Consider the following 27210-nt stretch of genomic DNA (forward strand, 5'->3'; position numbering starts at 1 on the left):
TCAAATAGAAAACCACGTTATATTTACGATTACTTTTTCTAAAATAATCAAAATGATTGAAAAAAATATTGATGTTAAATCTTGACTAAATTTAGATGAAGAAGAAAATGAGTTAAATTTTCTTTAAAGTCGTTGTAGAGGAAAAAGTAATGTAGTGTAATGAAACTTTTTTTCTGTCGGCAACACTGACAACCATAAAACACATCTGAAATCTACTATGTGCCTATTGGGTTTATCACTTTGCCAACATATGGCAACATCATTACCAAGGGGGTTGTATTTGGATAAAAACAGATGGGTGAAAAAGAAATGAAAACTCTCGACATGAAAACAGCTTGACAAAGTTAAGCCCTAACTAGTCAAAAACCCCACTGAAACTAAAGATGAGTTTTGAAAGGCGGGAACAAAAGGACGAAGCCAAAACGCGCTTATAACTCACAGAAGAAGAGAGAAGTGAACTCGTGATGCAGGACGAAGAAAATAGCATTTATTCATTCGGTGTGCTTGCGTGTGCAATGACAAATACGGAAATTTAAAGGATAGAATGAAGCTTTATTTAGTGTTGTTTGAAGAGTTGTGTGAAATCCATGAGTGAATAAATGAATCAAAATTATTGAAAAACAAAAATATGGAAATATAAATAAAACAAAAAAACTAAAGAAAATATTAGTGTACAATCACAAAAAAAAAAAAAAAAAAAAAAACTTAAGATCTTGGTGTACACTAACTATAATTTAGTGTTTTTTTATCTTTTATTGGTAAGTTGTATTTTTATACCCTATTTGATATTTGTTTAATAATCAATTTTATTTGAGTATTTCTTATAAGAATTATATATTTCATCATTTCACAAAAACCATGTCCTTGTTTTATGAATCTGGATTTTCCACCACCTTTGAAAGGAAAAAAAGAATCTTTGTTCAATACAGACTTCATAAGCCAACATCTGTCTCAAGTCTGTATTATTTATATACACGAACACACACTCCCATACAGGCGCCCATTGTGGCAACATTGAGGTTTGGTTTTGCCATTGCCCCCTTGTTTATTTGATGTGTGTGTGTGTGTTTACTGTGAGCTGCAGATTTTCACCCCTCAATTTTGGCAAACTAAACCCAACTTTGTGAGTGCTGCTGGATAATGTATGGGTGTGTTTGTGTGCATGGCAGTGTCGTCATCATCAAGGTTTTGAAAAACATCTCTAGCGCGCACACACACAGAGCAATATAAAACCCAACGTTATTGAGATTTTCAAATATTCGTTTTTTTTTGCCCCCTTTTCGGCTTAACGGGAATTAAAAACCATACTCAAAAATATGTATTCAATATTTTCTCTCCCTCTCACTCATTGTTATGGATCTAAATCTCAGTTTTAAACCCCTGACCCCAGGACAATTGTAACATATTGTCTCTTTCTGACAATATACCGTTGCAATACTATCCATTTGTTGTTGCTATTTTATTACTATTACAGAAATGTCATTTCAAACCATGACATCAACTTTTGTCTTCGTTTTGGACTTTTCATTTTATCTATACAAGCCAAATTTTTCTGTTATTCACTTTGTCCTAAATATCAAGTGAATTTATTCCTTTGAGCATTGAAACTACCTTCCTTTTTCGTCCCCCCCTTGTGATTGAGCTGGTTTTATTCTCTCTCTCTCCCACGTCATATTTCCATTTCACAAATAAAGTCAATATTTAATTGATGATACATATTTCTATCTATTCGTCATCAAATCGTTTATAGTTGCTTTCTCGTTGTTGTTATTTTGAATGGACTTCAGTCCTTATCCAGTTGCTAGTTGACATCAATGGTAAATGTGCGCTTGTTTGGTATCCTGTTGAAATATTTGTTTGTTTGTATGTCTATCATTTGTGTGATTGTCTATTATTTTGTAGCTCTGTTGCTTTACTCCTCGTTTCAAATCGTGCTTACTAAAGTAGGTGAGGTATGTGTGAATGTGTGTGAGAGAGGGAGAGAGAGTGCGTGTCTTGGGTTTACGACAATAATGGCTGTGTTCAATTATCCTAATATAGCAACTTTTTAATGTATTTTGAAAGCTTCCAATACCTTGATTATTGGTCATACTTGACTTTACTACAAAGTTAATTGTTATCGATTTTGTTTTGTGGCTGAAAAAGAACTCTTTGTAATCAATTAGATAGGAAATGTAAACCGTCGAACAATAACCAACTGAGAAAAAATATTCTCCTGGTTTTAAATCGTGTTTACTAAAATAGAGGAAGTATGTGGGAGTGTGTGATATAGAGAGAGCGTGTCTTGTGTTTACGGCAATAATGCTGTGTTCTATTTTTCCCATATAGCAAATTTTTAAGGTAATTTGAATTACTTAATTGTAATTGTTATTGATTATTATTTTATTTTTTGAAAATGCTTAAGAAAGTATCTTTAAGCCAGAGAGATAAGAAATGTAAGAACACAATGAGGATATACTCTCTCTCGGGAGCGAAATTTTTTAATGCATTATTGAGATTGCTTACACTTATCTCCCATGTGAAAAGCCTTTCACACAGGTAGCGATCTGTCATTCAAGTGTCTCATCAAATCTGTACCTACATCACAACCGGAAGTAGCTAAATTTAGAAGTGATGGCATGGAAATGGTGTAAATGTTTATATAGAACTTCCTTTGTAACATTGTAAAAATAAAAAACCCTACATTAGTTTTTTTGTGAATATAAAATCCTTGAATCCCTTTTATGGCCACAGAAAAAAATGAGTAAATCGAGGGATTTTTTAAGACACAACATATGTATGATGCAGATCTGAGAATTTGTTGAAATCTTGAACCATATGTTGTATTGTGGCTTTGGGTTATATGTCTATGATTTGCTAGCAGCATGATCAGAGTCTAAATGGAATAGTTGGCGTGTGCGTTTAATCAAACATCATGTAAACAAATTAAAAATAATGACATTAATGTTTACTCTCAGATTTGTAGAGAATCTAAATAAAGGAAATTTTCTGACTAGCATGGCACAAGGAAATTGAGGAGATATAACATCAAATATAGACAACTACGAATATCATGGAAGTTGGCTCAGAACTAAATCATAGATCACTGAGTATTCTCATGCCCGGGGGTTGTGGTCGTCTTGTGTGCCTCCGAATGCTATATTCTTTTATCTTCGTTGCTTTAGATAAATACTGAGTCTCTTCCTAATGGGGGCTATGTTTTAAAAATAAACTTTAAATTACACAAGAAAGGCACTACGTGTGTTTGATCATCATTGGAATTGTGTTTTTTCTTCGTTTCGTTTTTTTTTTTTGTTTTAATTTCCAAATCGAGAAATACAAAGTAGCATTAGACATTTAAGAATAGCAGAAAAGCTAATACAATATGAGGCCAGAACTTACATGTGCCACAGCTCTGAAAAAGAAAAACTATAAAAATAGCAATGAAAAATCTTTGATTACATGAAAAAAATTGTCCACTGTATTAGCCCCGTTCGCGAACTCAAACATTTTTGATAATTCTAACAAATTTTTACTGGAAGTCGTTCGTTTAGTCCAAAAAGCCAGCAAAAGAGAGCCAGAGAGGGTGGCCAAATTTGATATTTGAGAAATTTTGTCAAAATGTTAATTCTATAGAAGATTTTGTAAAAATGTTGTTTCTATAGAAAATTTTGTCAAAGAGTTTTTTCTATAGAAAATTTTGTCAAAATTTTATTTTTAAAGAAATTTTGTCAAAATGTTAATTCTATAGAAGATTTTGTAAAAATGTTGTTTCTATAGAAAATTTTGTCAAAGAGTTTTTTCTATAGAAAATTTTGTCAAAATTTTATTTTTAAAGAAAATGTTGTTAAAATTTTATTTTTAAAGAAAATGTTGTCAACATTTTATTTCCGAAGAAAATTTTCTTCAAATTTTATTTCTATATAAAGTTTTCCTAAAATTTTATTTTTATAGAAAATTTTCCTAAAATTTTATTTTTATAGAAAAATTTCTCAAAATTTTATTTCTATCGAAAATTTTCTTAAAAATTTATTTCTATAGAAAAATTTCTCAAAATTTTATTTCTATAGAAAATTGTATTAAAAATTTATTTCTATAGAAAAATTTCTCAAAATTTTATTTCTATAGAAATTTTTCTTAAAAATTTATTTCTATAGAAAAATTTCTCAAAATTTTATTCCTATACATAATTTTGTCAAAAATTTAATTCTATAGAAAATTTGTCAAAATTTGATTTCTATAGAAAAAAATTGTTCAAATTTAATTTCTGTAGAAAAGTTTGTCAAAATTTTATTTCTATAGAAAATTTTGTCAACATTTTATTTCTATAGAAAATTTTGTCAAAATTTTATTTCTATAGAAAATTTTGTCAAAATTTTATTTCTACAGATAATTTTGTCAAAATTTTATTTCTATAGATAATTTTGCCAAAATTTTATTTCTATAGAAAATTTTGACAAATTTTTATTTCTATAGAAAATTTTGACAAAATTTTATTTCTATAGAAAATTTTGACAAAATTTTATTTCTATAGAAAATTTTGTCAACATTTTATTTCTATAGAAAATTTTGACAAAATTTTATTTCTATAGAAAATGTTGACAACATTTTATTTCTATAGAAAATGTTGACAACATTTTATTTCTATAGAAAATGTTGACAACATTTTATTTCTATAGAAAATTTTGACCAAATTTTATTTCTATAGAAAATTTTGTCAAAATTTTATTTCTATACAAAATTTTGTCAAAAATTTGTTTCTATAGAACATTTTATCAAAAGTTTTTTTTTCTATTGAAAATTTTATCAAAATTATTTCTATAAAAAGTTTTGTCGGATAAGAAACAGGGTTCGATGCCTTAAAATCTCTAAGAAAAATTAAGAATTCATATTAAAGGTCTGTAATTGAAATTACCGCAATTATCAATTCCATGATTTTTATGCGTAATCTCTACCTTTCGAGTGAGACATTTTATTGGTTTTCTACACATGTGGTACGTGCTAACTCTTTGGTTTTCCTCCATACTTCCGCATTTATTTCTCTTTCTAATGCCTTACTTAAGCCTAACCATTAAACATTTCAAGAGATATGTTGCTGCAGCAGACATCTTATGTTGGCCAAACTACATCGTTATAGACTCCATTGGTGATCTCTCGTGGCATGTGTTTCAAGCATACATTGTTATTTTCTATGATTTGTTCTTAAGTATTAATGTTTCATTTCACTCAATTTCGTTTTTCTCCATTTCCAAAGTATACGTTAGCTATTCTAAAATTAGAGGCTTACCAAATATCAGGCGAGTCTTTGGGGCTATTGTGAAAGGTGGGGAAATGCACGGCGAGCGAGAGAGAGAGAGGTGAAAAGTGTTTAGTTTGGAATTAGGGCAAATGTTGGATGTGAAATAGAGAAAGGCATTTAGATATACGTTGAGTTCAGAAACGCCTCCACTCCCCCTGCGCAATCAAAGCAGGCATAAAAAATGGAATTGAAATTTCGATTTCGATTACCTTGATAGCTTTATGGTTAGCATAATTAAAGTCCTATACTCCTATATTGTAATGAATCTGTTAACTTATCAATGTTTTTTCCATAAATATCCTGTGTAGATTTGTGCACTAGGAAATAAACTTTCTCTGTTCCAAAGGTTTTGTCTTTACTTAATTTTTTTGGTATTGATTTCGAGTCAAAGTAGCGTGAAATTACACGAAGTATACAATTAGGATGCAAACTTTTCTTGAATGTATATAGTTCCCTACACTAAAAAAAACAGTGAACCAATCAGGAATAAAATTTTTAGTTAGTTTTACAAAATTAGATTATTTTTAGAAAAATTTAACTAAACATTATTACAAACAAAATAAATATTTTTCGACAAATTCAAGAATATTTATTAGACATAATTAATGGTTTTCACTTGTTAAGGATTTTTAAGAATCAGCATTTTTGGTTCTGTATCAATACCAAAATCCTTAAAGGAAGGCAATATCTTGGGATCCAAATAAACTTTTTTATATTTCACCAAAATTCGAAAAAACTAAAAAAATCTAATTTTTTGGTTATAAAATATTTTTATAAAAAAAAATAAATAAAATGTAATAACTTCATTCCGCCTTACAAAGAAAAAAAATAATAAAATAAAATAAACAAAGCGTACAATAAATTTTAAAGGATCTGTTTTTACTTTTCTTTTTATATCTGCTTCTCTGCTTTACTTGCCGATAGTGTTATTAGATATCTCTGCTTTATCTTCCGATTCGTGTTTTTGTGTTTCACTTATTACAAAAAACTAATAAAAGCGTATAACGGCCGTCCGACCAACCGTATACATGGCTTTGCCCTGTAGACTCTCTGTTAGTTAAGCTACTCTTGCAGTTTGATCAACTCATGATTTTAAGCTGAAATAAAAAAAAAAAACAATATTAAGCGAACCTAACCTAACTTCAATTAGTCCTAGGGATTTCCGTTCAATAAGCGACCATATTTCGTACTTTTCCACTATTTGCTTTAAATATTATTGATTCTTTCTCCATCATTATTAATTCTCTCTCTGGCATAATTCACTCTAATACTCTCACAAAATATTGCCCACTACAAAACCTCATCTATAAATAAGGAGAAGAGTAATGACTTGTAGTACACAACGAAGTTCAATTACCTTTAACCGTAAATGTGGTGAGATAAAAGTTGTGTTTATCCCTAAAGAGTCCTAGGGATTTCTCTTCAATAAGCGAACTTAACGCATAACAAACTCTATTAGTGATTAAAATGTGAGCAATCCATAATATGATAACCAATTGTTTCTCTTCACTCTTTGCTTTAATTAAATCCTCGTCGTTGATAATCTCTGTCATCATTCACTCTAATACTCTCACACCCTTTTGCTCACTACAACTCCTTAGCTATAAATATGGAGAAGAGTAATGACTTGTAGTACAAAATGAAGTTCAATTACCTTTAACCGTAAAGGATTACAGCTTCAAAATAAAGATACTGATGATGATCATCATCATGACCATAATAATGATGGTGTGAATGACTATAAACCGTTTTAAAACAATTTAATACTAACTAAAAACCAAAAGAAAAATACAAGTCTAAACAACAACACAATTCTAATTACGCCATATCTCACACATGAACACACATTCATATGCAGATCATCATGGATATAAAATTCTTTGCGTATGTGTGAGTCGGTAGGCATGTTTAGTGTTTGATTGCACGTAAATGCGAGTGTCGGATATACACGGACGTTTCGTATCTTTTGGGTATTTCAAAATAGTTTTGATAAAAATAGAATCTGAACTCAATCTCAAGTCTATAGAATGGGTGAAACCAATGGATGCAACAGCGAGTTTTGCCAATGAAATGAGCTGATTTTTTGTTTTTCGCTTGTACCAAAGGAATAAAATAATAAAGTGTACGAGGTTCGTATAATAGAATTGGTCAATTAGGAACATTAGTATCATTAGTGCCATGAGGAACAACTATCAATTTCACCAAGGGAGATGAGTTAACGTTTCATGTGGTACAAAACTCTAGTCATCCGAAGGACATTATCTCTAGAGCTTAATGTCTTTAGTTACATCATTGAAGTACGCTTCCAATGTAAAGATAATAGAACATTTCCTTTGACAGAACATTTTCGGACTCGGCTATAAAAAGGAGGTACCTTGTCATTAAGCTGAACATAGATCGGGCAGCACTAATCGATAGGAGTGAAGTTCATCATTATGGTAACCTAACCTACCCCTTCTAAACTGGCCAATTCATGATGTCTGCCCAAATTGTGGGCAGATCACCTCATCAAGAATCATCTTTTCGCGTGTCCTTCAAAACTTGATACACTTACTTCACCCTGGACTCATCCAGTAGAGGCAGCTTGGTTCTTCAAACTGGATGTAGAAGCTTAAATGTCTAGTCCTTATAATTTTTGTCTTCTCCTTATTTGTTTCATACATCAATTCCCAAGGGCTACAACTACACATCACAGATTTGTCTTCATCTCTAGATAAGATTAGGTTACTTTGTAGAGGATGACAACAATTCTTGGATCGAATTGATGTTCACTTAGACAACTATAGGTCCATTATGATTCATCAAGGCAATTTTCTCAACATTTTCTTTCTGAGGTGGTCTTCTTTAAAGTGGCTCAAGAACTTAAATATATCCGTCTTCCTTGAAGTTACTTAAAATATCCTGATGAAGGAAAGTGGGTTCCTTAAGCTACACTGCCGCAGATCGATGAGAACCTAAAAGAAAACGAAGCCCAATATCTTGTTTTTTCTAAAGGATAATGCTGGACACTGGCACAGGAAGTGGTACGAGTATTCCGTAACATCCGTGTCCAGACACCATCTGCAAATGTCATCGTCTTTGAGGCATATTCTTACCATAGGTTTCCCTAGTGTGTTATGTCCAGTTATAATTCCAATCAAAGGCTTCTACTTCTGTTTCTTCATCGCCATCCTACGGTTCGTTTCCTCGGCTATCAACTTCGATCATGGACCATAATATGATTGACGATGATTGACGATTTCTCACAGCCTTCGGAAGAGAACCTATGTCCTCGCCATAGTTAATCATATTTGTCATAAATCGTTTAAAGATATGAAGACAGCGGAGGAAAAACGACCACAAGGAAATTATTCGTTCCACAAGCGCCCTACTTAGGCCAGCACAAATGCTTCTTCATTTCTCATTATCTCATAGTACCCAGCACAGAGTTACCTTATGCTGTTCAGTGGGAACCTTAAGCTCTTTACGACAGCGTCGGACTACCTTAGACCTTATGTCTGCATTGTCCAAGGCTTTATAGCTGCTTGGCTGTCGATGAAGAAGCTGATATCGCTTCTTAATAACGGCCTCATCAATAGGGACCCAGCAGCTTTTTGTGAGAAGTTATTGCCTGAAGGATACTGCAATCGCTATCTAACGTCTACAACTCTCATATTCATAGTTCACTGCTATAAATTCCGCTATCAGTTCATTCGTCCATTTTAGATATTCAGAATTCCGAAAGGGATCCTCATTTCCTCCCACTCCTCCATACTTGGTATAATATATCTCAGGTTATCGTAATTAACATGCTCACCATTGTACCTAACCTATTATTTCATTATTGGTCTCGGATTCTCGTTATGAAGGCCTCCTCATTGTCCAGAAACGTCGTAATTCGTTATACGTCGGCAGATAGAGGGCTTTCCACACACTGGTATGCCAGGAATTTAAGGTTACCAGAAACATTGGAATTAAATTTCAAGCCCTTTACTGCAAACCCCCCCTGGAAATTTGCCTAAGTCTCAAACCTTGGAGTTTATTTAGCTTCTTGAGAACCTAATACATTCTTTCCAAGGATTAAATAATCCTTGGAAAATAATCTTGCATTGTAGTAAAACTATACCCTTTATGCTTTTCATTAAATTGTATTGACTCAGAATTATTTTTCAATTCTACGCTTTTCTTAATTCAACAACAAATACTATATGTAACCAAGAAAAAAGAAAAGCAGAACAAAAAACGAAAAAGTCTGCCCACATAGTACATATTCTGATGAAGGAATTCAACGAGTAATACACTCGATATACTCGATATATAACGAGGCTAAGATGATTCTGATGTTTAATCATTTGGTGAGCGAAACAGCGAAAGTTTTTCTGGTTGTCCTCCTTTGTTGTTGTATTGTTGTTGCCATATTCTGGTCGATCTTTGAGATGCGATCGGCTCATAGCCAACTTGAAATGGTTTTCTTAAATCAGTATCCATTCCGTCTTCAATACAGTAGGACTCAGTCGCTGCTGCAAACATTGCGATCAACAAGAACCACTAACAATCTCTGAGTATCATCATCGTAGGCAGCAACAACAATACCAAGGCAAAAAAAATAAAGAAAAAACCAAAAAAAAATCATGAACCAAAATGAAAACTCGTGAGTGTAGAACGTTGATTGAATTTAGGAGAAATTAGTTCCGTGTTTTCAATACCAAGTGTTTTGAAAATTTTTGTATATACTATGTGCAAGTAGAAAATTGTAGTGAAGAGAGCACTGCGCAGGCAGGCAACAGCAATAATAACAACAACAGCCGTTTTCAATACTCTGCGAATTGAAAATTCATTTTTTGTTTTGGGAGAGTCTCCGTTATAGTCCGAGTCGTCGTCCCCCTTGTCGATTGTGTGAGGTGGTAGTATAAACACAATAGACCGCAGAGACATATAAACAGTGCTTTATGTTTATGGCCTCGAGAGAGGAGTGAGTAGTGAGCAACACAAAAGTGGGAATGTGAAAATCATTTAAAAATAGCATCCAAAGTCTTAACTTGGCGGCCAAATGAATGGAGATGGCTGAATGTATATTTGAAGGAAGGCAGACAGGCCAAACAGCCAGTCAGTCGTTAAGCATACCTCGCTATCATAGCAAATTGTATTATGGATTCTATAGTAGCCATACTTTAACACAAACCTTTTCCAAATTTATGGAAATAAAAAATCAATAATTTTGCATTTATGATCAATAAATATTGTGATATTCTTTATTAAAGTTGCCAGTAGTATGGCGATGTGGTGGATATTAGTACCCCTACTGTACAGGATTGGTTTTGATCATTATATACAACGCAAAAACCGCCAACAATAGATGTCAGTACAAATAAAGTAAGCTCTCTTGAGATAATACTAAAAAGGCGCATGCTTTAAGTTCATACAATCGTATGAGAATCTTATGTTTCTCTCACTCTCTCTTGCTTACTGCATTACTTAGCCAATCTATACAAAGTGCCGTTAGAAGTCAATCAAAGCAGAGTACAAGCAAGTTTAGAACGAGGAAAAAAGATCATCACTATTTTGCATCCCCCCTTCCCCTTCTTAGACATCCTAAATACCACCTATTGATACTTATACACAACACTCACTTTGGGCAGGCCGGCCTAGGTGTGTAATACTATATAAATTGCCCTTTGAATGAATTTCACACATACACACACACATATCCCTTGTATTTCTTCTTTTCTCTCTCTCATCAGCACTCTTGCTTAAGAAATATTTTAAATAACGGTGATCTCTGAGACATATGAATTTGGCTTCTAGGTGATTTTCATATTGGTGTATATCTGTGTGCGTGTGTGTGTTTGGTTTTGCTTATGTGAAAATTGAACATTTAATTTTAGTCCAAGGTTTGAAGAAAAAGAAACACTAGGTGATTCTTAGCCATAGCAATCGTTTATTGCTACAAAAAAAAAATACAACGAAATCCCACTGTTTGTTTATTTGGCTTTTAGTCTCGTTGTCGCTTTTCTTATATCCCCAAAATCTTTACTCATTTTGCTCTTAAAATTTTGTGGAGGGGTGTATATTGAGATGATCTTCTTGTTGTTGTTGGTCCCATTTGCATTGGATGCGGCGCACACATATACTTTATGCCTTACGACTTATTTACGTTTAATTGGCCCAAATCTTAACTCACTGTATATATAAGCTTGGTGGGGATATTTGTTGAATATTTTCCAAAATTTCCATTCAGTTATTGTTGTTGTTGTTTTTGGATTTTTCTTTTTTTTTTGAGAAAGCTATTTTAGTCTCGAGGTAGTTTTCAAAAATCTGGAAAAATGACAGACAGGTATGAGAACACAAAGAATAATATGATGTTGTTTTTGTAAATTTTGTAAGCTTTAAGAATAAAATATCAAATAATGTTATTACGAGAGTGGTTAAATAAGTATTTAGCCAAGAAAAAGAATAAACATTTTGGAAAAGGAAGTCCAATATATGCGATAGGAATATATAACGCAGAGTTGCGTGTTGCCAAATTAAAATCGAATATATTTTTTTTTAACGGTAAATAACGTAGAGTTGCCAATGTATAAACACAAGCATATACTTAAAAAAGGAAGCGCTAATCACGTTTGTCACTAGTGCCAAAAAATAATCTACCAAAATTTGAAGAAAAATTTTTCCACAAATCTACCAAATTTAAAAAATCCCAAATAAATTTGACATTTGAGCTTAAACAACAGAGGGGAAATATGGTACTTTTCCTCTGTTGGTTTATTTCTCTAGAAAATTTTGTCAAAATTTTATTTCTCTATAAAATTTTCTCAAAATTTTATTTCTATAGAAGATTTTGTCAAAATTTTATTTCTCTAGAAAATTCTGTCAATTTTTTTTTCTCTAGAAATTTTTGTCAAAATTTTATTTCTCTAGAAAATTTTGTCAAAATGTTATTTCTATAGAAAATTTTGTCAAATTTTTATTTCTATAGAAATTTTCTCAAAATTTTATTTCTATAGAAAATTTTGTCAAAATTTTATTTCTATAGAAAATTTTGTCAAAATTTTATTTCTATAGAAAATTTTGTCAAAATTTTATTTCTATAGAAAATTTTGTCAAAAATTTATTTCTATAGAAAATTGTGTCAAAATTTTATTTCTATACAAAATTTTGTCAAAATTTTTTTCTCTAGAAAATTTTGTCAAAATTTTATTTCTATAGAAAATTTTCTCAAAATTTCTTTCTCTAAAAAATTTATATAGAAAATTTTGTCAACATTTTATTTCTATAGAAAATGTCAAAATTTCTTTCTATAGAAAATTTTGTCAAAATTTTATTTCTATAGAAAATTTTGTCAAAATTTTATTTCTCTAGAAAATTTTGTCAAAATTTTATTTCTATAGAAAATTATGTCAAAAATTTATTTCTATAGAAAATCTTGTCAAAATTTTATTTCTATAGAAAATTTTGTCAAAATTTTATTTCTCTAGAAAATTTTGTCAAAATTTTATTTCTATAGAAGACTTTATCAAAATTGTTTTCTCTAGAAAATTTTGTCAAAATTTTATTTCTATAGAAAATTTTCTCAAAATTTCTTTCTCTAAAAAATTTTGTCTAAATTTTATTTCTCTAGAAAATTTTATCAAAATTTTATTTCTTTAGAAAATTTTGTCAAAATTTTATTTCTCTAGAAAATTTTGTCAATTAGAAAATCAATAACATCCTATTAATAATTAGGTTTTGGTAACCCTTGTATTGATTTCTATAGCCACACAAGCCCAGGTTGATTCATATGCCCCACATATTATTAAACGAAAGAGGGGCTGACTTTATTTTTGTCTTATCAACAGTACTTGTGAGCATATGAAAACAAAAATTAGTTTTGGAAATTCAACCAAGATATGAAAAGAGATCAAGTGCGAGGTGAGGAAGAGGATAAAAATTGTCTGCCACCTTCACCACCAACACCACTATCACACAAAACAAAGAGAGTACGCATTTTAAATCAAAGTAAACCTTAGCAAGCTGAACAGCAACTACAACAACAATCACAACAAAATAAAGCTTCGCTTATCAGTGACAATAAAAACAAGAAAAATGAAAGACTACAATAAACCAATAACAAACAGGGCTAAAATGAATAGAATTCCACCTGACTTTGTTTTACGTAAAACTGCGACATACATACCACAAAAAATAAAACAAAAACCAACAACAACAACACCTACAAGCAGCTGAGACCAACTCTTTATGAGCATGTATGCCGTTGCTATGTCTGTCCTTTTTATAATCTCGACTAGATTTCACAATGTTGTTAATAATAATAACAAAGGGGTAAATCGTTTGAGCCCATGATTCAATGAACTTGTATACCAAGAGTATATCTGTCAACTTAGAAGCTTGCATAGATATGAGAATATGGACATCCTGAAGAATGTTATGCACTGAGGCCACCTTTATACCATAGATTTTTCTCCAATAAGAAAAGCTTATACAAGGTATTGGCCCAAAAGTAATAATTGTTAGTAATCATGAATGTACGCTTTCGAAAGAAAAGCAATGATAAGCAGTCAAGGTATCGTATAAGATATAAGGTAAATGAAATAACGACACAAGCCGATATGAAATCAGCTATGAGGTATATTAGTAATGGGACACCATGGGTAGGGATTGGCCTAACTTTCTTTCATAATTGCTCCCAATATACATTGACCAATAATCAATCGATAGATTTTTTTCCCTATAACAGGGTTGCCAAATTATAATTTACATAGGAGGGGAACTTCTATAAAAATAAAATTTTGACAAAATTTTCTATAGAAAGGAATTTTATTAAAAATTTTCTATAGAAATAACATTTTGACAAAAATTTTCTATAGAAACAAAATTTTAACAAAATTTTTCTATAGAAACGAAATTTTTTAAAAATTTTCTATAGAAACAAAATTTTGACAAAAATTTCTATAGAAATAATATTTTGACAAAATTTTCTATAGAAATAAAATGTTGACAAAATGTTCTATAGAAATAAAATTTGGACAAAACTTTTTATAGAAATAAAATTTTGACAAAATTTTCTATAGAAATAAAATTTTTACAAAATTTTCTATAGAAATAAAATTTCCACAAAATTTTCTATAGAAATAAAATTTAGACAATATTTTCTACAGAAATAAAATTTGGACAAAATTTTAAATTTTGTCAAAAATTTAGACATTATTTTCTACAGAAAAAAAATTTTGGACAAAACTTTCTATAGAAATAAAATTTTGGAAAAAATTTTCTATAGAAATTATATTTTGACAAAATTTTCTATAATAATAAAATTTTGACTAAATTTTCTATAGAAATAAAATTTTGATAAAAATTTTCTATAGAAATTATAAAAATTTTCTATAGTAATAAAATTTTGACAAAATTTTCTATAGAAATAAAATTTTGATAAAATTTTCTATAAAAATAAAATTTTGATAAAATGTTTTTAAAAAATAAAATTTTGACAACATTTTCTATAGAAAAAACATTTTGACAAAATTTTCTATAGAAATAAAATTTTGATAAAAATTTTCTATAGAAATTATAAAAATTTTCTATAGTAATAAAATTTTGACAAAATTTTCTATAGAAATAAAATTTTAACAAAATTTTCTATAGAAATAAAATTTTGATAAAATATAGAAAATTATAAAAATTTTCTATAGTAATAAAATTTTTACAAAATTTTCTATAGAAATAAATTTTGACAAATTTTCTATAGAAATAAAATTTTAACAAAAATTTCTATAGAAACGAAATTTTTTAAAAATTTTCTATAGAAATAAAATTTTAACAAAAATTTTCTATAGAAACGAAATTTTTTAAAAATTTTCTATAGAAATAAAATTTTAACAAAAATTTTCTATAGAAACGAAATTTTTTAAAAATTTTCTATAGAAACAAAATTTTGACAAAATTTTCTATAGAAATAAAATTTTGACGAAATTTTCTATAGAAATAAAATGTTGACAAAATGTTCTATAGAAATAAAATTTTGACAAAATTTTCTATAGAAATAAAATTTTGACGAAATTTTCTATAGAAATAAAATGTTGACAAAATTTTCTATAGAAATAAAATTTAGACAATATTTTCTATAGAAATAAAATTTTCACAAAATTTTCTATAGAAATAAAATTTAGACAATATTTTCTATAGAAATAAAATTTGGACAAAATTTTAAATTTTGTCAAAAATTTAGACAATATTTTCTACAGAAATGAAATTTGAACAAAACTTTCTATAGAAATAAAATTTTGGACAACATTTTCTATAGAAATTATATTTTGACAAAATTTTCTATAGTAATAAAATTTCGACAAAATTTTCTATAGAAATAAAATTTTGATAAATTTTTCTATAGAAATTATATATATATTTTTTTTTCAATTTTTGAATTCGTCTTTATTAGTCTTCATTTCTCATTTATAATTACAATGTTTGGATGAGATTTTATCTTTTAGATATTGCTACAAATAAGATTATTCATCAGAGATATTAACAATATGTTTCAATCTATATTTATCTATATATTTTTAAAGGGAAAATTAGGATAAAACCTTTATATACATTATCATAATCAGTTCAAATATTTTGGAATATGTATGACTAAAGAGGGATATTGCGGGAATAGCCACGATTAACATACGACTTCCGATTTGATAATTCTAATGATTGAAGTATTAATAAAAAGTCTTATTCGCAGCAAGACCTTATCAGCGGATAAGGAGAATATTTTGCTTTGTTCATGTAATTAGAATTAAGCATGGCAAGAAATTCTTCCAATTTCATGTATCCTGTTTCGTTGTGGAGTATAGATGTAGAGTATCTCCAATGCTTATTATTTATCATCTTTAGGCATTTGTTTTGAAGAACTTGCAACTTTCTCAAGTGCGATTTTGCTGCTATGCTCTATAGAAATTATAAAAATTTTCTATAGTAATAAAATTTTGACAAAATTTTCTTTAAAAAAAAATTGATAAAAAATTTTTTAAAAAATAAAATTTTGACAACATTTTCTATAGAAAAAAAAATTTTACAAAATTTTCTATAGAAATACCATTTTGACAAAATTTTCTATAGAAATAAAATTTGGACAAAACTTTCTATAGAAATAAAAATTTTCTATAGAAATAAAATGTTGACGTATATATTCCCTAAAAATGTCTTTATTAATAAGAAATCAACACCAAAATCCTTAATACTATGTTCAAGTTATGCTCGATTGTTTCCTTTTTCGACGATTTTGTTTGGAAAGACCCTTAAGAAATCCCGAAACAGAGAGTTCGAGCTTTAGGAGAACATGGTATAAACAAAGTTTATTATCATTTTCAACTTACGTCATTCACAAATTATTATTCATTGGTTGGAATTCATCTCCTTTATCCCCATCCCATTATTCTGTCCTTGGGTGGAAATAACTGTAAAAGCCAAGCATAAACAAAATGTATGGCAAGCCTTAAATGGTATTGTCAATAAACGAAACAGTCGTTAGTTGTTGTTGCATTGCCAGTCAGGCTACATACACGTTAAGCCGTAGTTTTTTGTTCATTCGAGGGCTTCGGGCTGCTTTCCATGTGTGGGTTTGTGTGTGTTTGTATTTCTCTAGGTGGAAAACCAACCCCTAACCTGTAAACTGGTATTGGTTTTGGGTTTTTTCTTTGACTTTATCTTGTGTTGTGCTGCGCAAGCAATGGTTTAAAGCTTTGGCTTGTCACACGCAACGAATCAGCAATGCTTTTCAACTCTCATTTGTCTTTTAAAAGTCTGGTATTTTATATAGAGTAACGCTTTGCTCTCACTCACTCTCTCTCTGTTTCTCTTTTAAATGGGGTTTGCAAGAGCTTATTCGTTCTTACAAGGAATGCTATTTTAAACTTTACTTTGTCTATGAGTCAGGTTGATGACTTTAATGGGTGGCAGTTATTCTGAACTACAACCCCTCGCAACGTTGTCCCTCTTGATTGTTCTTTGCTTTTACACTCTCCCACCCGGACTTGAATTGTGCTGCAGTTTAGTTTTTAGTATGGATTCATACATAGATGTTGTTGAGACTACGTGTGGTTAGTACCGTATTTACTTTCCGTGGAGTGTCTCCGTGTAAAACGCGCATATATATCTAGGTTGAGTTATTATTTTTTTGTGTTATTTTGCCTTGAGTGTGTGCATGTGTGTGTGTTTTCTAAATCTATCTTTAACATAGTTTATATATATATTTGGGTTGCAGAGGAGGTGTATGAGGTTTTGTTGATTATGGTCTATTCCATTCTACAATTCTTATCTATTGTGTTATATGTTCCTCCTTCTTCTTGGTTGGTCTTGTTCATCACTTCATTTTGGCATTTAACGTAACTTTAGCTTTTCTTTTGCTTTTTGTCCAAAGCAAAGCAATGTTTAATTACTTACCTATCTACCTACCTACCTGTCGCGTAGTATTACAGTTTATCATGGAATTATTTGTTCCATTTTGGTTTGGTTGTCTCTAATCTTTGGTCCCAGATTAGATATCAAACCCGTGGCTGTATTGTCGTCTATTAGTAAATGTTGCCCACGTTTTGATCTTTGGTATTGGAAAAAATGGGTTTTATTCTAACTTGGTTTAGAAAATGGGTGAATATTTGACAGAGCGATGAAAAATTGTATTTTTTTTGAAACAAAGTGCTGGTAAAGTATTGATGTTAACCTGGGGGGAATGTGTTATGTTTCTCTCTCTCTCCTGAGCCTGAGAACAATGTTATTATAAATGTATAATGATTCTCTCTTAAAAAAATTCTCTTTGTGAAACCCCCAGGGAGAGAGTTTTCTGAAAATTAACGGTATGCTGTTTTTAAAGACGAACCAACTTCCTCTCCTGATCAATCCGGATTTTTTGAAAGTGGATTTTTTTAACTGGGTTATTTTTCAATTTAATAATGTTGTGGATTTTTCTTCTCTGCATGTTTTTGCGTATACTGGGGTCATGGTTTCTATTCCATCAAAAAAACGACATTTTTGAGTGTTTCTAAGTTTCTCTAAGTGTTTTCCCTCATAGTGTAACACGCCGTTCAGATACGGCTATAAAAAGGACGTCATTATACCCTAAACCACAAAGTGGCCAGGGTATAATAACTTTGATTTTTATTATTGAGCTTAATTGATCAGATCTAAGATGCCCTCAGAAAAAAGGCAATGAAATTATGTATAGCCAATTTAACTTTCTTTTACTTCATGAAAATTATTTCATTTTGCCAAATATTAGGAATGTTTTTCTTATTTTATTTATTTTTTGCTTACTTTAATGACGTGAACTAAAAATGAAAAAAAAAATATACAAATGAAGTATGAACTATGAAAATAGTTCATATTTTGCTAAAATGGGTGAAGTTTGCTTAAAATGTGTTCATAAGATTCTCAAATGAGTACATTTTACTTAAATTGTGTCTGTCTAGAATTTCATATAGCGCTAAAGACATTTTAGCAATTTTTAATTCCAATTTTTTTTCTTCCAAAATATGAAATTTTATTAAATCACAAAAAAAGAAATTATTGTTTTTAATAAATTTTCTTCAATTGGACAAAAATTATTAACTTATTTGTATCAAGTTGTAATTACTAAACTATTTTTGATAAAATTTTCTAATTAAAACCTAAATTTTCTTTTATGGTGGATTCACTTTTTTCTGGGTGTGGATCTTTGTTCAGTTTCTCCGAAGAAAACTAGCATATTTTTACATTTTGTTAAAGTAATTAATGCTTTGGATATTTTCATCCAAGTATTAACAAGATTTTAATCGAATTTGAAGATTTGATAGAAAAGCCGAACATGGCAGTCACCTTAATGCGCTTACACACAAAAATATCTGGCTGAAATTTCAACTGCAATGCTTTAAAGGAATACAAAACTGCAATTTCTTTTAAGTGAAAAGTTTTAAAAATGAATTTTATAACAAATATTATCTTTTAGCGGCATTTCGTTGAGGTATATCTTTGCGTTATTTAAATTATTAATCTGGCCACTCTACATAATGACAATGCAAGGATTTGACGTACATTACTCTCTCTTTCTCTCGCTCTTCTCTACATATTTCACCACTGCTAACCTCTTAGTCTTATTGGTAATGATGAGTTGTAATAAAAACTCCTGTTAACCGTTATTGGATTCCATTATTGGTTTTTTCTCAAAAAGCTATGAATGTTTGGGGCTACATATATGTGTGTGTGTTTTGATAGCAATGCACTTCCTTTCAAAGATGATTTACAGAGTAATATTAAAAGAGTAAATCAAAGCTCTCAATATAGCTTCCCTTAAAAAAATAATAAAATGTATTTGAGATAAATTAAAAAAAGAAAACTGAAAAAAAATAAATGAATGAATAACGTAAGAACTCGTATAACTTGTGCTAGGTTCTTCTTATCAGACCAACGTCGAAAATAAGACGACATCGTCATAATCATCGCAATCGTCATAATCAAGTGTTAGTAATATCTGTATCTGTGTACCTATTTATTTATTGTTTACCTTTACAAAAACAAAGGGGAGCTACAGAAAAACAAAACCTAAGATATTAATAATACACCATTATGGCAGAAGGCTAAAGTAAAACCAACAAAGTGTGTTGTGCTTGCGCTCGTTTTACTACAAAGTAAAGAGTACGAAGTTTAACCAATAAAGGGAACATTTAAAAGAGACCACCACTACCAAAGATTACAAAAAAATACGCGCTAGCATAGCGAGGCACAAGCGAGGACCGAATGTTGAATTGTACCCCCCTCACCAAGAAAAAAAATGAAACATCACAAAGCGCGTTTTTATCTAAAACCCCCACACAGATAGCCAAGAACACATCGGAAAAAACAGACGAACAATACGGTTACCGAACACCACCACCACCCCAAGTGTCTGCCTGCTGGCTTGTCGGCCTCCTCCTTGGCTGAAGAGTCAGTGAGCTCGGGCTAATATAGGCTGTGCCATGTCTGAGGCCAAACTGTAGTACTTGTATTTGTTTATTTTCCTTTTATTTTTGTGTGATGAATAACTACCACTACAGACAACATTCATTGAGGGTAAGGTGCATACATATAGCCTGAGATAGTAAAACAATAACAGCAATAGCAACAGAGAGCCAGGCCATATGTTAAGTGTTGTGTTGAGCGTGCTCCACACCTCGGCTAGGGGGAGAATTAATTGATGATAGATAGATAGATTGTGTTTGTGTGAGGGACAAGCCGAGAGCAAAGAGTGTGTGAGATTGAGAAGACCGAATTGAAACTTAAGAGCACGCGAGTAATAGAAAAACGCACTTGAATGCCAAATACTTTGGAGGGGCTGTTGTTGTTTTTGTGTTGTTGCTGTTGAGGTTGATTATTGTGTTTGTTCTTCATTTACCACCACCAATGGCTCTGCCATCAACAACATCTCCACCTCATTCTATTATGTGGGGTAAATGAGAGTTTAGTTCAATTTAGGCTTTGACACGATCAACTCCGGTTCTTACTTCGGTTTTTCTTTTTTTCTTCAATACCAAAAAAATTCAAACAAATCCTTATAGCCGTTTTTATATTTATAAGCAATTCTCGTTTGGTGTTTTCTAATTTTAGTTTCAAAACGGCGTCGTTACCAAGTCAAATGAAAATGGAAAAGACTCCCCGTTACACACAGCGGGAGCGTAATATGGTCCTAGGCTTTGCTGCCCAATACAAGGATATAATCGAAAATAAACGTACCGATGCCGAATCAAATCGCAAAAAGGATGAAGTCTGGCGTCAAATAGCCAAAGAGTTCAATGCCCGTGTCTATCATCAACGATCATCGAAACAATTACGGCAGTTGTATAAAAATATGAAATTATTATTGAAAAAGGATCTGTGCGGTGAGGGTAAAGGTAATCGAACCTTTATGGATTTACTCAATACCATATCACAACAGGAATCGGTGGCCCAATATATATCAGAACAAATGTCTCCAAATGGTTATAGCAATGGTAGACAAAAATATGAGGATGATTACGATGACTCGAAGGTAAGTTTCAAAATTGAAAAATTTTTTGCTTTTATTTTTTTTATAGAAGTCATATAAGTTCTATATGTATATAGAAGGCAAGGGGAGATTTATGAAGTCTAGGGGGGAGGTGGGGGTAGGTTTGTCTGGTTTTTTGGATTGAAAAATCATATGAGCCCCTCTCTGTATGGGTGTATGTTTGTATTTAGGTGAAGTGTATATTTGAAGATAGATAACGAACGGGCTTTGAAATGGCCAACACAATGGGGAAATCAGTCCGCATATTAAGCGTCAAGTGGAATTTTTGATAAAACTGAAAACAATGGAAAGGCAACTTTACTCTTCCAGTTACCTATACCCGCACACACTCTCACTCACTCAATGAGGAAGTTCTCGTTTGGGGGTTATTGCACAAGCATTAGGTGACTCAATAAGGGAGGGGATTTTTTTATTTCTACCATTTATGAGGATTAAAACCAAATGTCAGTTTTTTTTTGGAAGCAATTACAGCAAATTGATAAACATAAGGCTCCAAAACAATATCCATAATATAATGGAGTAAGGGCGGTATAGACCAATTTCTATAATGTCGCTAAAACAGTAGCTAGCATAGAGAAATGTTAATAACTTGCGGTATATCTCCTTGGTTATTTAAAAATTGAAAACTGAAAAATTAACAAAAGGTACATCCGACTATCCATGGAGTAAAGATACTGTGGTAGCTATTACAGTAACTTCACTGCAAAGTAGACCTATCGGTCTGTTAGAGGCTTCAAATCAATATACTTAACGTAATGGAGTAATTGGGGCATAACCAATGCTCCATAATGTCGATAATACTCTTGCTGGTACACAGAAGTTGTAGAAACCTTCGGTAGATCACCTCGAAGACAAAAAAAAAATCCAAAATTTCTCAAACGAACCTCAGGAGCGTTCAAGACAGGGCGGAACGTAGAGGGAGCGCGGGATCCTGGTTTCCCTTGAAGTTTTCTCTCGCCTATAGAAAACATTCTTGGCTAACCAGAGGCCATAGTAAATTATCGCTTGGGTTCCCCGAAACAGAATTCAGTGTTCGTCCCTGATTGAAGACCATAATCTTGTTATGACATACGCTGGACTTCCTTCTGTATCACCCCCGGCACGAAGAACCGACAACAATGCTCTTTAACGCTTCCGCATTTCCTTTCCTATCAGCCCCGGCACGAAGAACCGGTTGCAATATGGGCTGCCATATATGCAATAATCTTTCCTCCCGAAACTAAGAATAGCACAAATTTACATATGGCATGAAAAATTACGCTTTGGAACGCTCCTGCAGATCCTTCTCAAAAAATCCACGAAAAAAGATCTTCAGTATTTGGGAGCTGATACACGGTATCCTACTGCAAAAAGGTACCCCCAACTATCCATGAAGAGAATGATTAAGACAGTTATTTCCGTCAGCTAACTCCACTGCAAAGTAGACCTATCGGGCTGTTAAGTGGACTACAACGAAGAACTACTTGATGGACATAATACTATAAGATTTTTCTTCGTGGAGTTGTAGGAAAGGGGGCGCGTGGGCTTGGCTTCCCGTGAAGTTTTTTCTCACCTATAGAGAACTGACTTGGCTAACCAGAGACCAGAACATAATTCCGTGTTCGTCCCTTATTGAAGACCATAATCTTGCCATGTCATACGCATATCAGAGATATTCTTAATTTTGGGAAGAAAGATCGGGAAGAAGATAATAGCAGTCGGCTCTTCGTATGTGGGCTGATAGGGAAGGAAATCCAGATTTGAGGGCTCTTAGTTTCGGCCAAAAAGATCACTGGCGGTCTTTATTGCAGACGGCTCTTCGTAATGAAGATCTTCCTTCGTGATTTTTTTTTGGGGGAAGGAACTCTAGGAGAACTCAAGAATATAATTTAGTCATGCCATACGTAACTTTGGGGGCCCTTATTGCAGTCGGTTCTTCTTACCAAAGCTGATAAACGGTATACTACACTGATCAAGGACTGCCTATTGAGCTGTACTACATCGAAGAACTACTGAAGATTTTTCATGGATATTTGAAAAAGGATCTGCAGGAGCGTTCAGTTTTTTATGCCATAGATACATTTGAGATATTCTTAGTCTCAGGAAGAAAGATCTTTGCATAGATGGCCTCCATTGGAAGGAAATTCAGCGTTAAAGATCATAGCAGTCGGTTCTTTGTGCCGGGGCTGATAGAGAAGAAAATCCGGAAGCGTTAAATCATGCCATACTAAGATTTGAGGTACTCTTAGTTTCGGTCAAAAACATCGCTTTGCATTTAGCGGTCATCAATGCTATCGGCACTTCGTACTGAAGGTCTTCCTTAGTGGATTTTTTGGAGAGGGATCTATAGGAGCTTTCAAAAGGAAATCCAGGATGAAAAAAAAAATCCGGAAGCGTTAAAGATCATAATGTAGTCATGCCATACTCAGATTTGAGGTACTCTTAGTTTCGGTCAAAAAATCAAAAATTCTTCGTACTGAAGGTCTTCCTTTGTGGATTTTTGGAGAAGAATCTGTAAGAGATCTCATAAGCACATTTTTGTCATAGGTAAGTTTTAGGGAAGAAAGATCATTGCCATGGACCTATCCATTACTAGATAAGGTCTGTACCATTACTTGGTAAGGCCTTCACTGTAGGGTTAGAGTGCCGTTCAGACCTTGAGGAGAGAAGTTCTCATCTCATCCCTCATCCCTCCACCCTCTATCAATCTTGTAATGTTAAATAAACTGACAAGATGGGAAAAAACAGCCCTCCACTTCGTTTAAGGTAACCTAGAAGGATTATAATTTAGAAGATCGTCGCTGGGTAAGGTCTTTCAACATTAATGCCTAAATAATCTCGGGATCGGGGGCGTTTGAGGCCTTGAGATCAGAAACTTCGACGAACTGCGAGGAGTGATTCTCATTTCCTTCCTTCCTCTCCCTATAAATCTTGTAATGCTTAATGACTTGAGTAGGTCTTGTAACGATTAATGACTTGAGTAGATCGGAAAACTCCCTCTCTCCTTCACTAGGGCTACACCTTTTTGGCAGAAACGAAATCGCCTTTAGTTGCATTGCTTCAGGTATTTAAACTGCAGGTTCCATATGTGCTAGGTTTTGCACAACGAATCGTTTTACGAGGTCTGGTGGGAATTCAGGAAATTGATAATTTGAATCACGGGGTTGAATGTTTCTTAGACCTTGAGGAGGCTCTCAGTTACATTGCTTCAGGTATTTAAACTGCATGTTCCATTTTTGCTAGGTTTTGCACAACGAATCGTTTTACGAGGTCCGGTGGGAATTAAGGAAATTGATCATTTGAATCACGGGCTCGAATGTCTTTGAGACCTTGATGAGGTTCTCAACTCATCCATCCTCTCTCTATCAATCTTTTAATTTTCAATGAATTGATTGTCGTGGAAAAAATAGCACTCCTCTTCGTTTAAGGTACCCTGGAAGGATTATAATTTAAAAGATCATCAATGGGCAAGGTGTTTTAATATTGAGGCCTTGAGATCAGAAATAACGACCAAATACAGGTGCTAGGAGTGGTTCTAATTTCCTTTCATCCTATCCCTATCAATTTTGTAATGCTCAATGACTTGAGTAGGTCCGAAAATTCGCTCTCTCCTTCACTTGGCCTACAAAACGTTACGTTTTGCACTTTGTGTTAGATTTTGCACGACGAATTTCGGCATCGTTTTACGAGGTCCGGTGGGAATTCAGCTCTAAATTAAGGAAATTGATCATTTCAATCACGGGGTCGATGTCTTTGCCACCTTGCGAAGAGAGGAGGTTCTCAAATCATCTCCCCTTTCTCTATAAATGTTTAATGAATTGAATGTCGTGGAAAAATTTGCACTCCTCTTCATTTCAAATACCGAGGAAGGACTATAGTTTCGAAGATCGTCGCTGGACAAGGTCTTTCAACGTTAATGCCGAACTATTCTCGGGATCGAGGGCCTTTGAGAACTTGAGGTTAGAAACATCCACCGACTAAGAGTGCGAAGAGAGGTTGTTATTTCCTACAACCCTCCTCTCTCACTGCCTCAACTCATCGCCCCCTCTCTCTATCAAGGTTTAATGAATTGAATGTCGTGGGAAAATTCGCACTCCTCTTCATTTAAAATACCGAGGAAGGACCATAATTTCGAAGATCTCGCTTGGTAAGGTCTTTCAACATTAATGCCGAACTATTCTCGGGATCGAGGGCCTTTGAGATCTTGAGGTAACTTCCTCCCTCCCTCTTCTCCTATTTGTCATGTAATGCTTAATGAATTGAGCAGGATGAAAACCTCGCTCTCCTCTTCGTTTCAGATGAAGAACCAAAGATCGCTTACAAACCTTACGACAATATTAACAGTAGACATCATAACAATACTGGGACTTCAACTGCAGGTTCCACTTGAGTTAGGTTATATGCGACGAATGCCGGCATTATTTTACGAGAATCGCTGGGATTTTGGCTTTCACTTAAGAAATTTGTTGTCTGAACGACGACAGGGTTCATACGGCGAATTCATTTAGCATGTTGAAATCCTCGCTCTCCTCTTCGTTTCAGATAAAGAACCAAAGATCGCTGATAAACCTTCTACCAAGGTTTACGGCGGCACTAACACTAGACAACAACTGCAGGTTCCACTTGAGTTAGGTTATGTGCCACGAATGCCGGCATCTTTGTACGAGTTTTGCTGGGAATTTGTCGGTAGGCTTCATACGGCGAATTCCGACGTCCTTTTGCAAGATCTACTAGCAAGTTAGATTTTCATGAACAATTATGTTCATGTTCAAAAGTTCTCCAGATTGCTTCGATTTCTCATACCCCTCCCCCCCCCCCCCCAAACAAAATTCCTTCAATTACTAACCTATATCAGTTTCTATCATTTCAGATTCCATCGCTAAATTACGATGGCATGGATCACGATGTCATTGTAATTAAATCCGAAGATATCAGCGATAATGAACACTCCAATAATGGTGAGGCCATGGATGAAGATGACGATGATGATTGTATCAGTCCCAAAGATATACCAGAAGTTTGTCTCGAGGAAGAAGATGAAGAACTTTTTGCTACAGATTTAAGGCAACAGCTGCAACAGCAACAACAAAAACAAGATCAACCACCCACATCGACATCCAGCAATGGAGGTACACCACAAACAAATGCAACATCGACATCCTCTACACCCAAATTGCCACAACAACAACCTGAGATCACAATACAAAATATAGGTGGCATACGAGTCGGGAGCATTGGAAGCATGGCCAATATGAAGGCTTTGGCAAATTCCATTAATAACAACAACAACAATACGAATAGTAACGGAAATGCATCGTTAAGTATAACACATGCCAGTAATGGAGTTGGTCCTGCTGCGACCGGTGGTCAAGCTTTGAATTTACATCAGGCCAGTACAGAACAAAAATTGCTCTTAAGTGGTCTGGGTCTAAGTGCAGTCAATTCTTCAAATTCTTTGGATAATAATCCCCGTATGCCCACACTCCAACGTGGTATACCCTCAACGGCAGTGGGAAATGTTGGGACGCCCAATGGCCATCACACACCCAATCATTTGCTGCAACAACCTCCAAATCTACACAATCTCTCACATCATTCCTCCACGCAACAATTGCTATTGAATATCAATAGCTTGGCGGCTGGAGCAGCTTCTCAATTTACACCCAATACCAAAAACTATGGAGGAGGTCATCAGAGACAAACCTCAACACCGAATAGTGTTAGCCATAAAAATTCCCAAAATGATTATTTCATGTTGGGCATTGAGGAGAGGAAATTGAAAATTGAATTGCTCAATGCCCAAATAGACTATTGGAGGAAATTAACCAAGAAATTGGATGAACAACCAGGTCACACGCCCAATCCATCGTGTATGTGTCATTTTCCCGGCAAGGTAAATGGGGTACAAACGCCCTCATCAACCAGCTAGGAGGAGGAG

The 27210-nt window shown here is 32.9% G+C and overlaps 1 protein-coding gene across 3 annotated transcripts; it reads left to right on the forward strand.

Annotated features, from left to right (window-relative positions):
• The first annotated feature begins 317 nt into the window (after positions 1–317).
• LOC142228399 (uncharacterized) lies at positions 318–27210 on the forward strand. 3 transcript variants are annotated; one of them, XM_075298819.1, is made up of 3 exons: positions 318–758; positions 20855–21275; positions 26128–27210. In XM_075298819.1, exons 2-3 carry the CDS (start codon positions 20883–20885, stop codon positions 27199–27201), a joined length of 1467 nt encoding a protein of 488 aa, XP_075154934.1. In that variant the 5' UTR covers positions 318–758; positions 20855–20882; the 3' UTR covers positions 27202–27210. The 3 variants fall into 3 exon arrangements, with proteins under 3 accessions (XP_075154934.1, XP_075154932.1, XP_075154933.1); XM_075298817.1 differs by lacking the exon at positions 318–758 and adding an exon at positions 9767–9908; XM_075298818.1 differs by lacking the exon at positions 318–758 and adding an exon at positions 9767–9908 and having other exon boundaries at positions 26143–27210.

Source organism: Haematobia irritans, chromosome 3, assembly GCF_050003625.1.
Source record: "Haematobia irritans isolate KBUSLIRL chromosome 3, ASM5000362v1, whole genome shotgun sequence".
NCBI lineage: Eukaryota > Metazoa > Arthropoda > Insecta > Diptera > Muscidae > Haematobia > Haematobia irritans.

Coding starts and splice junctions, on each gene's coding strand:
- LOC142228399 (XM_075298817.1), top strand. CDS start 9,889: ATGAACCAAAATGAAAACTC. Junction 9,909..20,854: donor ATGAACCAAAATGAAAACTC/GTGAGTGTAGAA, acceptor TTCTAATTTTAG/TTTCAAAACGGCGTCGTTAC. Junction 21,276..26,127: donor ATGATTACGATGACTCGAAG/GTAAGTTTCAAA, acceptor AACCTATATCAG/TTTCTATCATTTCAGATTCC.